The sequence below is a fragment of the Lindgomyces ingoldianus genome, assembly GCF_010093535.1.
Source record: "Lindgomyces ingoldianus strain ATCC 200398 unplaced genomic scaffold BDR25scaffold_17, whole genome shotgun sequence".
In the NCBI taxonomy this organism is placed as follows: domain Eukaryota; kingdom Fungi; phylum Ascomycota; class Dothideomycetes; order Pleosporales; family Lindgomycetaceae; genus Lindgomyces; species Lindgomyces ingoldianus.
In genome coordinates, this window is record NW_022985178.1 from 172,451 (window position 1) to 184,358 (window position 11,908).

The window sequence follows — 11,908 nt, forward strand, 5'->3', positions numbered from 1 at the left end:
CAGCGCACAGGATCGCGAGATAATGATGTTTACGAGAGCCGGCATGGGTGTGAGTAGCGACGATTGCTGAATCTAACGTTTTACGCTCAGACTCGCTTGCCCTATAGCCGTTTCAGATTGTTGAATCTGCCTTGCGCTAAGGCACGGCTAGCCGCTGTGGCTATGGTGGCGCGGGATGTATTGGCCGTCGCTCAGAAGTGTTTCAGATCGGGGTGCGGAATTCGTGCGTACTAACATTGATAGTTATCCGCTTCAACAACATATTTTCATATAGGTAGTAGAACTAGCGAGGACTTATGCGTAGCAAAAAGATGAATGATACTAATTAGAAATTTAGCGCTACCTTTCTGTTCTTAGGCATGTTTCAGCTTGTGCATCGAAAGCTCCTCTTCCCAAGCGTGAGATGCTCCATTTCCCCGATGAAGTACACAGCCACCTTACCTTTCATGTGTGAGGACATGTATTGTAGACTCTCACATTGGAGAAAAGGTAGTAGCGCATTGGCTCAGAGTAAGAGACCATTCTGGCAATTGGGATGGTGTTCGTTGTGTTGGAAGCTGGGGGAAACCCTTCAATGCACGGGAGCTCGAAAGCTTGTATTGAAGCCTTTGAAGTATTCCCCATCTCCTAGTATCGGATTTGGGGATATTGTTCAGGACTCTCATTATCTGATAGAGCCAGATAACTAGAAGAACGATGTTGCTTAAGATATCGTACAGCTTCCATTTTTTGGCCATGACCTCCCATTCGGTGATGCCTCGATAGCGGCTATGACTAGCGATTGGGGATAGGATCGTGGCCATATCGTGAAGGGCATTTTCTTCTCATGGTTGCTCGAATGGGCGATATATCGTAACGGTTTCGGGCAATGTGGGTATCGTGAGCTGGAGAGACGTCTTCCTGCTGCATTGTTCCATAAGGCCTTTGACGGCGTGACTTCCATCTATGGATGAGTGTATTTCAGTGGAGGTAGCTATGCCCAACAAACTTCAACAACCCGAAGTATTCTACGAAGTCCCGAGCCACTTCTTCGACTGGTTATCCGCCAGTCTCCGTTTGACATGGGAGAGTACGAGAATGTACGCAACTAGAGTGAGCGGTCGGCGGCGCGTGGTAAGTTGACACGATGTTCGTCCTGATACTCCACCATCTTTCTGAAGAGTGTTAATTTTCTTACCATCCCCATAGATCGTAAACAAGCCCAATTTGAAGAACCCGATTCTATCTCTGCGTCATGAACGGCGTGATAAAGCGCTCGCAAAAGCATTCCACTGAAACCAATGTAGGACCCTGATGAAAAGCATTAATATCGTCCGGTGGCAGACTTGAACGAAAATGACCCGCGCAAAAAGCTAGCGCTCCTGCTTTCTAGAGGCAACTGTATTCGGACCATATCGGATAACAAGACGAATGTGACGAAGAGGATGCTGATTAAAAAGGGTATCAGGGGGGGAAATTAAAATTCAGCGATTTGCTCTGATAGAATTCGCTCCCTTCTGCCAATGTAGCAAGCCTATGACTGCACTGTCACGACTGATCGGAGGCTGGAAGTAAAGACTGAGGCAGTGTCTGTACCTTCATCATGGTCAGCCTAGTGTAATGACACACAACCCACAGGTTCTCCTCTTCTAGAGTATTTGTCAATGTCGCGTCTGGATATCTGGCAACGACAGGGAGCATATCGGCGCAGTGTTACTGTTCAGGAACTTCTCAAGAAGGGTTCCTGTTGGGTGGCGGCCTTCTATGCGGCTGTTGGCTGTGTTTCCCTTGAACCCAGGCATCCGGACAAAAGACCTCTTTACAGGGTCGTATACAGCAAGTCGATAGAGTTAATTTGTGAAGGACTTGACGCATCGTTACACATAACGGCGGGAACATGGATTGCGGCTTGGCGCCACGGTCGACCGTGCACAGCGGTGGAAAGCTTCGTTCTCCTCCTTAATCTCCATGACCAGCAGTCAACGGCTCCGCGCGTATGTGGATGGAGGTTGACAGGTCGAACAATGTCAACAGTCCACCGCCTTGAAACGCCTCTGACTCAGAAATTAAGTGATCAGAGCAGGGCTTCGCTCTCGGTTTTCGGTCCCGTCATTACTAATTATACATCCGGTTCAACTTCGCCCGACTCTCTTTGGCCCCAACCACATCAACGAACGAACGACAACCGGCTACACACTGCCGGACTATGAGCTAAAGTGCAGCACTCGACCGGCGTTGGCACAACCCAAGAGTAAGCCAACCCGCACACCGACTACATACTGCCATGCTGCGATCGACCGTCCCATCATTTGCCATGCTCCTTCTAACTTGCGCTGGAGAACCGCCCATGCCCTCCCGCGTCTGATGTCGTCTTACGACACGCACGGGCGGTCTCGACAAAGCAAGCTCGCTCTCATGCCTGCATCTCGATGTTACCATCTCGGAGATATTGCGATTCAATGTTTCGAGATTTGCGGTCTTCTAGAAACCTTCCTAGACCGATGCGCTGCAGTCCGTTGCACACGGGCACTACAGGAGGTGCATGGCTGCAACGCTGATCCTTCGCAAGAAAATTGCAGTTTTGCTGGCAGCAGCCCTAGCGGCATGCCCTGGTCGGCCCCTTCGGAGGGCAAAGCTAGAGCGAGAGTTTGGTATGTACCACTATGGTGGTACTAGGAAGCTTCACGATTACAGGGATCAATCAGAGCGGGCTATCAGGCCCAAGGCTCACTTGAGCGCCCACCGCAATTGTGTAGAATTATGCACCAGTAGCGCCAGCCGAGGGCAGCATCTATGGGGTGATATCAAAACGGCAAGCCAAAGCAGCTCAAACATTAGCCAGCGCTACCAATTCGAACTCCCCTCTTTTTCTGGATTTTATTTATCAGGTTAGCTTGCCTGAGTGAGATGCTTCTCACTTCTGAGAATATCATAAGCATCTATTCAGTCTGCGCCCTGGATCAACTGACGGTCCATTGGACTGCACTTTGACCTACTCTGCACTTCACTTCAGTTTCTAAGTTGGTCGCTTTAAGGCCCAACTCACGGGCCAATCACCTGTGTCAAGGACTGCGAGACATAACAACTCCGCCACTGCCCGCCACGTAGGTTTTCCACAGACCTCCAGCCTTATTCTGCGGCGACAAACCCTAGAGCTCTTGAACTAAAGTTGTACATCCCGGACCTACAGCCCTACTTTAGCTCTAGCCCTCTACGGCCTGGGCCTGATCTTAAAACCCGGCCGTTTTCGCCTTTTACTCGAGCATCCCACTCGAGCGCACTGGCCTTCTTTCGCACGATATACGAGCCTCATACCCCTCAATAAAGACTTCATCTGATCTCGAAGATTGGCGCTTCTCGATAATTCCGGTCCCGCACTCTGCATTCTCCCGCTCTTGGCTCCTTGGAGTCGCACATACCCACCATGACAAACTTCTTCTCCCCTGAAGCTGAATTGGCTCTCATGGGCCAGGACGATGGCCTCGGGCATTTGTTTCCTTCCAGCAGCTGTCAATCACCGCCGAGCATCATGTATTCACCACCACTTCATCAAATGACGCATCGACCACCAGTCAGTCAACAAGGACTCGCCCAAATTTACCCGCAACCACACGACTACAGGCCGATGGTGAATTCACCATATCCACCGCAGTCATTTTGGCCTTCTCATCCTTCACCCATTCCTCAAACACACGTCTCCTACTCGACTTATCCTCCCCTGACAGGAATGAGCTCTTCACAGACTCTACTACCGGATTCAACACTACTTCCTCAGCCGTTAGGGGCAACCAGGCCATCAAGATCACATTCAGCATCATCTTCAGGAGGCCTGGGTATTCCATCAAATGGAGCAGCCGACCACTCTCCTCCCCCACTTTCTCGATCTCTCTCCCCGAGCTCGCCAGACCTTCGAGTCTACGGCTATCCCAACAAGAACGGTACTTGGAGCTGTGCCTACCCTGGGTGTACTTCCCGGGCAGTCTTCACGCGGGGCTGTGACCTGAGGAAACACCACAAAAGGCACACCAAATCTTTCTTCTGTCGTCACGAAGGCTGCCCACAGGCGACGGGAGGAGGTTTTTCTAGCAAGAAAGACCTCGCAAGACATGAAGCAAAGCACAATCCAGGCGTGCTTTGTGACTGGGAGGGTTGCGATAGAGTTTTCAGCCGAGTAGACAATATGGTAAGAGCCTTCTATGCCTAAGGCGTTCAACAGGAAGTAAATCTAATGCATTGTATAGAGAGACCATGTAAAAAGAATACATCTAAAAACATCTCGCTCCGGGTCTGGCTCAAAAGCTGGAAGTGCATCATGAAAGGCAACAACGACTCATCTTGCTTGCTTCCCTTGATGGGCAGAGCCGCTTGGTGCGGCGCCCCCTTTTCTCGTTGCAACCGCCCTTCACGATACCCAAGTTTTCGCGTTCTGTCGACACTCACTTCAAAAACCCGCGGCGGCGGGCGCTGGCGTTTGGCTGCTTTCTCATGAGTATGGCGTCTATCTGAACCAAGAGCTGATGTAGAGGGTGCTGGATGTCTAAATAGAAGCACTGGGATTGGTATGTTTCGAGCACAAGATCTGGCGCATTTGCATGGCTTGGAGGGATGCATTGAAAGCGTTTTTAGATAAGACATGTAATCCTTTTTATCGAGCAGAGAAGATTCTGTTTTCTTGTCGCTTCTCTCGCTGTCGTGTTTCTTCACGTTTCCAGCATCGTCCACTATTTCGCGAGACACCTCGTCGTGTGCGAGATCCTCCTTTCCAAAGCTCATTTCTCTCTAATTTCTGTCCTCCCCTTTCGGAGTTCGCGCTGAACCGCCCTCAAGTGTGGTCAAGCCATTTCCTGGATGGGGCATCCGCGTCATTCCTTTGCCCTGAAACGTCCGCAGTTAGTGGGAGGCCTTAATTCTTCGACAAGGCTGACAGGCATGGAAACCGTTACAGTTCCACAAGATCGCCATAGACTTTCATTTACAGGAATGTCGAGATAAGGGCCCATCCAGCAACACTAAAAGAACTTTCTGTAATTGAATTGATGGACTGGAGCATCGTCGGTGGACTTTGTTCACAGTAGACCTTGACTGGCCGGCAAGACATGATGTCGCTTCGTAGGGCGAAGCCCTGTTGGTGGCTGAAGCACCGAGGTCCCGCCACCCGGCTCGCAACAGGGGTACGAAATAAGCGTACAGCACAGTCAGACCCGCGTGGTTGAGGATCGATAGAGAAAGATTATGTTAGAGTAATGGTGGCTGATCAAATACTCGAGCTTTCCACTCTACACAGAAGAGCAAGCCGGAGAAACCCTTCCTAGAAGGCAGACGCATTAGTAGTGTCAGATTACATGGCGATGTGAGCTCTGTTTAGTCTTTCTCTTCCTTGTAGCCGAGTCAAAGACAGCTCGTGCTTCGATAAGTCCCGAGACTCCGATTCAGATTCACACTGCACGGGATTGGGGCACAAGCTCGTTCATCACACGCCCGGCAAAAGGGAGGCTTGCAGGGTTCCCGCTCTTTTCCCACACAGCTGCCAAGCATCTCACGAGACTTCTGCTGCGTTTCGAACAGATGCTCAACCAGCCTTGTATTCCTGCATGTCAGGCTTGTTCCCGCGTAATTACATACAAATGGTTCGACATCATACGCATCCCCCACAAACCGCAATCCTTTGAAGCCCCTTCGATTGCCGAGTCCGAAGTTGAGGCTACTGTTGTCATTTTTGGATTTAAGAATGTGGATACATGTTCCTACCGGAATCCTGCCACTCCTCGCCGTTGATGTGGCCATTCGGTAACCTGCCGTGGTTGTGTCCAGCGTCACGGTGCAGTGGCCCCCCCGCAACCATGCACGAATTGCCAGGGCATGTCCCCTTGTTTCCCCTCCCCTGCCTTCAGTTACCTGTCTGTACACTATATCGTCGAGGGGGCCAGGTGGCCACTGTCAAATCACCTTGCTAACCAATCACCATGCAGGAGAGAGCGCACGACGAACGACGGTGATGTAACTGCGCCTCGGTCATCAGGATCCATCTGATATCCAGTGACAAGGAACTTGTTACCAACGAGCTTAACTGGTAAAAGCTTCGCGCCCCGCTTCAGCCAAAATGACAGTCTAGTCCACAATTCGTCCGATTATGGAGTAGGGTCTCTAGCTCCAGTCCTCTTACGTCTAGCTTGCATTAGCGTAGATCTTGGGGTCTCCAATGTGGTCAAATCACTGTTGCAGGGTTCACTTGTTTAAGAAAGACGCGCCAACCGACGGCATTTGTCTTGTACCTCGCCTCTTTCTTCTCCGTCCGTATGTACACACGCGAGCTGTTATGGCCCCCATCATCTCAAACCAACATCTCAACAATGCCACTTCCATGCCCACCGGGAGTCCCTTCGACGCATATGCTGCCCCAGAAACTGCAGTTCCGTGCAGTCTCCTGTTCAAGAGAAGCCGGCCGCATGGCGCAGCGGCCACACCTCTTTGACGGCAGAGCCTAGTTTTCGCGGGAAGGGATTGTGATTCAAGTAGCGAACCACTCGGTCGTTCTATTCTTACAGCGAGATGCAAAGTGACGGAGAGAGGCTATGTAGCCGGTTTCATCTCAGGTGTTGACAACTCGCTTCTTCACTTCATCGCCCTCTGATGGCGCGGTGTCCGGCAACTTCAAATTTCCCTTCTCCGACCACTATCTCCGACCAGATGGCCAAGCATGATCCCCCGTGGGCCGCAAATTGATGAGCTTGCAGATGGGAAAACTCTCGTCCTGGCGCTCCCCTCATCACTGAGCTCTTCCAGACAACGATCATACCATGAAAAGTGTCTCACAGGGGAGGAGCAGTCCCCGAGCTGACCACCTCCGTTATCAACTTCAGACTCACCCTGACAGCATTAGACTTGATCCATCTGCAAGATTGTTTCAATGGCTCGAATCCTCTTGTCTATGAGCCCATTACACCGGCATTCCAGCCAGCCAAACACGCAAAGCACCACATTGAACGGCTCGAAATGGCAGTTCATCCCAAGCGCTAGCCCCATCTTCTGTGTCTAATTCCTTGCATTCTTCAGTGTCAAAATTTCCATTCCTTGTTCTACGGAGCTCGTACTTGATGCAGGTAAGCTGCATGTTCTTCTTAGGGCTGGCGATGGTAGATGCACATTTCCTAATCATCATGCAAAAACACAAGTCTGAACTTGCTCTTCACCCACCGAGTTGTAACTGCAGTGCATGCAAAGTGACATACCAACCAGCCTTTGGCGCTTGACAGGTTGTTCTGAATGGCCTCTTTACGAACCCACCAACATTTGCCTAGGGTCTCGAAGCGCCTGCACTACACCACCAGAAAACGTTCCTACAAGGATTTGAAACTATTTTCTCGACACTTCTCTCACATCGTGGAAGCAATTATCAGAGAGTGTTGTTGCACTTCCCAAAGCGTTCATGGACCATTTGGACCAATGAGAGGAAGGGATCTTTATCAACTGATAAGATTACGTAGCTTCGGGATCTCTCACCTTTTGGACAGGGACGCGTAACACAGCTCCGAAAAGAGCTATCGTCAAAAATTGAGAGTAGGAAATGAAGAGATTTAGTTCTTTCTGTCCTCCTTTACTGCTTCGTTACGAGTTTATCTGAATCTTCCTGTATTGTGTGTAGATGTTTTGTTAACGATCTCGCCGAGCCAGCGAGCCAATTCATCAGCATCATTATCTGAGCAACTTTGAGCTGAGACGATATTCAGTAAGCTCAAGATGCTTTCTGGAGCTTTGATTTCCTCGACTCTTCTCCTTTGCTCTGTTTCTCCAGCGCTCACAGCCGACATAGTAACCGAGCCTCAAAATGCGAATCACATCTTCAATGCGATCCACTCCTCAATGCGCCAATGGGGCTCCTCGCTCAATCACAATGGAATGTCGCTCTTCTTGGCGACAATTCCAGCGGGTGTTCAGCTCTATCATGGAACTTCAAACCCGGAACCAGTGAGGGGCATGGAATGGCTGGCATTCGAACCTGAACACGCTTTGATATTTGCAAGACCGAGAAGACCGCCAGGAGGGCGGCCACCTAAGAAGGGAAATCCACCCAATAATCCAGGTGCACCACCTCTTCCGCTCCCTGAAGTATGGGATAGTAGTGCAGAACATGACCCCCATGAGCTCCAGAACTGGTCGAAGGGTCATCCACCACCACCACCTCTGGACCGTCATCACAAAGGACCACCTTCGCCTCCTCCAGGACAGCCTCATAGAGGATCGCCACCTCCCCATCCTCATGGACCACCGCCGCCGTTCCCTCCGCACGAAGGCCCTCCACCTCCTCCTGGCTCACCACCTCCTCCTGGCTCACTAACCCCCTCCTACGACCGCCAACACCCATTTCTCATCCCTAACTCCAAACAATTCCAAGGGGAAGAACCCTCCAAACCGGGCTATCTCCACACCTACGCCTCAACGCACCCACTCCACCTCCTTTACATAGACGGGATGTCAGCCGGCAAAACCTCCAACGGCACCCTCGACACCCAAGACTACCTCCTCGTCAATCTCTCTGCTCCTGAGCGCGGTGGAATGTGGCAAGAACTCGAGCGTGCCCACGTTCTCTGCAATCTATCCGCTACTGTGTGGGACAACAAAATTGATGGGGTGTTGAGAATGGAGGGAGGGTTCGAAATTATTCTTTGTGAGTTTGGGCGGCATTTGCAAGTTAAGGGTATTATGCCTGTAGTCGAGCCTGGAAATGGAGGTGGGGGACACGGCACCGGGGAAGGCGGAATGCTAGGGGGCTGGCGGTATATCAAGGCGATTACAGATCGGTATCATGGGATTGGCGGGTCGAGGGTGAGTCTGGATTTCGAGAATTTTGTTACCGTTTTTGAGGACGAAGGGTTGGAGTTGTGGAAGAATGATGTTGTGAGTGATGTCCCCATGCCAAGACTCCAAAACGTTGGGGATGAGGATTTGGTCAGGATACGAGATCGCGTTACTGCGATGATATTGAATAGCGAAAGAGAAGGCGAGGGCAAGGAAGTCGTCCGGGTCAACTGGCAAGAAGTCACGGATATGATTGTCCAGCGCTATAGCACGCCCCTCCACTACCTCAGCAATACAACCTCTCCCATCCGGACCTCGAAAGAAGAATACGCGACATACCTCTCGACTCTCCTCCAACCCTTCATCGACTATACATCCCGCAACACAAGCCTCGAAACTCAGCGCTGTATCTCGCAATTCCTGCACACTGTCCCTAGTAGCACCTCGCTCGCCTCCCGCGCCGTCCAATCCATCATGCGCCGCATCTGCAGCACACTCCTCACTTCCCTTGATATTACCACGCTATCCCTATCCCGCTCCCTCAGCCGCACCAGCCCACCCCCAACACATGCACTCTCGGTCATTGACTCCCTGGTCTGGTATCTCCAATGGACGACCTGGAAGCAATGTCCCTCGTGCACAGACGAGGAGATCTGCATCATCCCTATCTGGCCACTGGGCACACTCGAGGATCATCGTGAGCCCAAGTGTCTCGGGGAGAGCGATGTTATGGGAAGGTATGGGTACTGGGGGATGAGGATTGGGAGACCGCCTCCAGGGGAACATGAGGGTGGCGACGAGGCAGGAGCAACGTAGCTGTTCAGGGGTGGGGGATGAGAACCGTAGTATTGGGAGAGGAGGATTGGGTTGGAGTGTTTGGAGATGCCGTGGAAAGGACCAGGAGTGGGTGAGCTTCATAAGTGGGCGGCTGCAGATTGTTCACAGGTAGCGTTAGAGTGTTGTGACTGGATGACTGGCTATTTTCTTCTGACATCTGCTTCACCGGTCATTTAAGGCCTGTGTCCTGATTTGTTTGCATTGCCGCGAAGACTTGTAGTACCAAATGTTTGGATACCAATGGGAACATGATATTGGAGGTACGAATCCAAATGCTGCATGTAAAGGATGGATGGAATGGCAGCACCGCAGTACCAATCACTGATTCCAGGTTTCGGGAACCGCTACCTGTCCCTCTAACCTGCATCCTAGAGGCGGGAAGGTTGACCATAATCCTGCGGCCGCTCTTCCCCGCTAGGTTCATGTTGCCCTCATCCTTGAGTTTCTCACCCGTGCCTCACCGAAGATGCCCTGTGCTCCATCAGAGACCCAAGCTCCAGCCCACCCATCCCCCTGGTCTGACTACATGTGCTTTGCGCATGAAACAAGCCGTGCCCGTCTCTGGGCCTCGGGGACCACAGCCTTAACGCCTGTACCCTGGCATGGAAAACCACACAGAGTAAGCGATCGTACACCAAAAATATCTTCTGTTTGTGTGACCTTGCCTCCCTGACGGAGCGCAACTTTGGACGATGCAGGCCCAGATGAGCTTGAAACACGCGCGGATCTCACCGCCTCACCTGGGAAAGGACTTAAGACTGACACAGGATGGTCGGAAGGTCCGCTGGTGCAAGGCGGCAAGATCGTCGGACTGCGATGTCGTGAAGAGGTGGGTGCGGGGCAATGCGAGCGATGCAGTATACGAGCTGAGGAAACGATTTGCACTCTATCGGTGAGTCCCCTAGATACGAGAAGCCTCGAAGTAAGTTCGCAAGTCGTGGAGGGTTCTCGGAGACATGTTGGGTGATACGACCGTTGCGTTACTGTTCCGGGGTTTTGGAGCATGTTGATCCTTTGCCGATCTGCGAGACTTGATTGGCTAGACACCATGGGTAACATCCCCGCACATAAGGCTGATGGTGGCGAGAGTGCTAAACTTGAAACTATCGACATGCAGACAAGGCGAAGCGGTGTCGATAGGATTTTGTGGATCGCTTCTGGAAGCTCGTTGACACATGTACTCCGTTCGGTGAACGGCGTTGGGCTTGACTGGAGGTGAAGAGGTTTGACGACATAAGGGAACGTCAGTGGACATGGCGGTGGGTACGGTGGAGCTTTCGAGGCTGCAATTCGAGGGGAGAGAATTTGAAACGATTTCCAATGGCTATGACTGCTTGGATCTCTTTACGGAAGAGAGCGCACTATGCGTTCCGAAAAAGCCCGAGTGTGTTTAGTAATGTGCCAGGATGGCAAAGAAGGTTGAGAAAATAGGGTCTGCAGATGATCAATACAAACATCTAAGAGTCCTATCAACTTCCAAAGCTTCATTACCGCTGTTCTTACGAGTAATGCCTTGGTCACGTGCCCGCAGTGTCAGGGTCGGTCCGCTCTTGCATCTTCTTGAACTCCAGATTGAATCTTCAGGAAAGCCTACGCCCCGAAGCTTACAACCCCCAGACCGGTGTCTTTCTGAATAACTCCGGGAAGTCTTAGAATTAAGACGAATCCTTTGAATCGTCCCAATAAGCGGCTGACACCATAGGATATATAGCCTCAGAGGAGAGTTAACGAGATAAGGGCCACCCCACAAGTATCCACACAAAACGGTCTGTCGGGCTAAGCCGCAATACCATACGATACAGATGGCTGTTGTCGAAGAGGTAAACGCTTCATCCGCTTACGCCATAGGGTCGTTGACAAGTCTCCAGAATCCATATAGTATGCCTAAAAAGACAAGTACTACTAACGCTTGACCGACCCATTCTGGAAGTGCTCTTGTTGTCTCTTCAATGTCACTGCTGGCGGAAGAGGATGCATCTGGCTCAGGGTACGCCTGATAAGTCCCATAATTTGGGGGTGGGCCGACTAGAAGAGGAGATGAGGAGGAGTGCGTAGCATCATCGTAGGAAGGAGGAGGTTCATCTGGAGGTGGGAGATGATATATAGGCGGACGGCTCATGACTGAAGGAGGTTGGCCTTGCAAGACCTGCTGCCGTCAGTTGCATGATCATGTTTAGGGCACTGGTAAGCATACCGGGAACGATGAATTCATTAAGCCTGTGTCATTCCTGCCAAATGTTTTATATGGACAATATTCACAATTTGGCTGGGATACAGCGAGCTGAGGGTGTAGTAG

The 11,908-nt window shown here is 51.3% G+C and overlaps 4 protein-coding genes across 4 annotated transcripts; 2 read left to right on the forward strand and 2 right to left on the reverse strand.

The window, feature by feature from the left end:
- The first annotated feature begins 3,264 nt into the window (after positions 1 to 3,264).
- BDR25DRAFT_262049 (uncharacterized protein) lies at positions 3,265 to 4,601 on the forward strand. Its single transcript, XM_033686744.1, has 2 exons — positions 3,265 to 4,162; positions 4,221 to 4,601. The coding sequence occupies exons 1-2, from the start codon at positions 3,404 to 3,406 to the stop codon at positions 4,293 to 4,295; spliced, it is 834 nt and encodes a 277-aa protein (XP_033547115.1). The 5' UTR covers positions 3,265 to 3,403; the 3' UTR covers positions 4,296 to 4,601.
- A 3,255-nt stretch (positions 4,602 to 7,856) lies between these two features.
- BDR25DRAFT_303825 (uncharacterized protein) lies at positions 7,857 to 9,766 on the forward strand. The gene has a single exon (XM_033690085.1). It carries the CDS (start codon positions 7,876 to 7,878, stop codon positions 9,589 to 9,591), a length of 1,716 nt encoding a protein of 571 aa, XP_033547116.1. The 5' UTR covers positions 7,857 to 7,875; the 3' UTR covers positions 9,592 to 9,766.
- Positions 9,767 to 9,863: 97 nt separating this feature from the next.
- Positions 9,864 to 10,872, reverse strand: BDR25DRAFT_33215 (uncharacterized protein). Its single transcript, XM_033692718.1, has one exon. The coding sequence runs from the start codon at positions 10,723 to 10,725 to the stop codon at positions 10,135 to 10,137; it is 591 nt and encodes a 196-aa protein (XP_033547117.1). The 5' UTR covers positions 10,726 to 10,872; the 3' UTR covers positions 9,864 to 10,134.
- Positions 10,873 to 11,349: 477 nt separating this feature from the next.
- BDR25DRAFT_33219 (uncharacterized protein) lies at positions 11,350 to 11,902 on the reverse strand. Its single transcript, XM_033692725.1, has 2 exons — positions 11,807 to 11,902; positions 11,350 to 11,758 (listed from the first exon to the last, which is right to left on the reverse strand). Exons 1-2 carry the CDS (start codon positions 11,822 to 11,824, stop codon positions 11,450 to 11,452), a joined length of 327 nt encoding a protein of 108 aa, XP_033547118.1. The 5' UTR covers positions 11,825 to 11,902; the 3' UTR covers positions 11,350 to 11,449.
- Positions 11,903 to 11,908: the final 6 nt, after the last annotated feature.

What these genes read in the sequence shown, in the direction of transcription:
- BDR25DRAFT_303825 (XM_033690085.1), top strand. Translation starts at nt 7,876, where the DNA reads ATGTCGCTCTTCTTGGCGACAATTCCAGCGGGTGTTCAGCTCTATCAT.
- BDR25DRAFT_262049 (XM_033686744.1), top strand. Translation starts at nt 3,404, where the DNA reads ATGACAAACTTCTTCTCCCCTGAAGCTGAATTGGCTCTCATGGGCCAG. An exon ending in TCAGCCGAGTAGACAATATG is followed by an intron (nt 4,163 to 4,220) that starts GTAAGAGCCTTC and finishes TGCATTGTATAG; the next exon opens with AGAGACCATGTAAAAAGAAT.
- BDR25DRAFT_33215 (XM_033692718.1), bottom strand. Translation starts at nt 10,725, where the DNA reads ATGTCGATAGTTTCAAGTTTAGCACTCTCGCCACCATCAGCCTTATGT.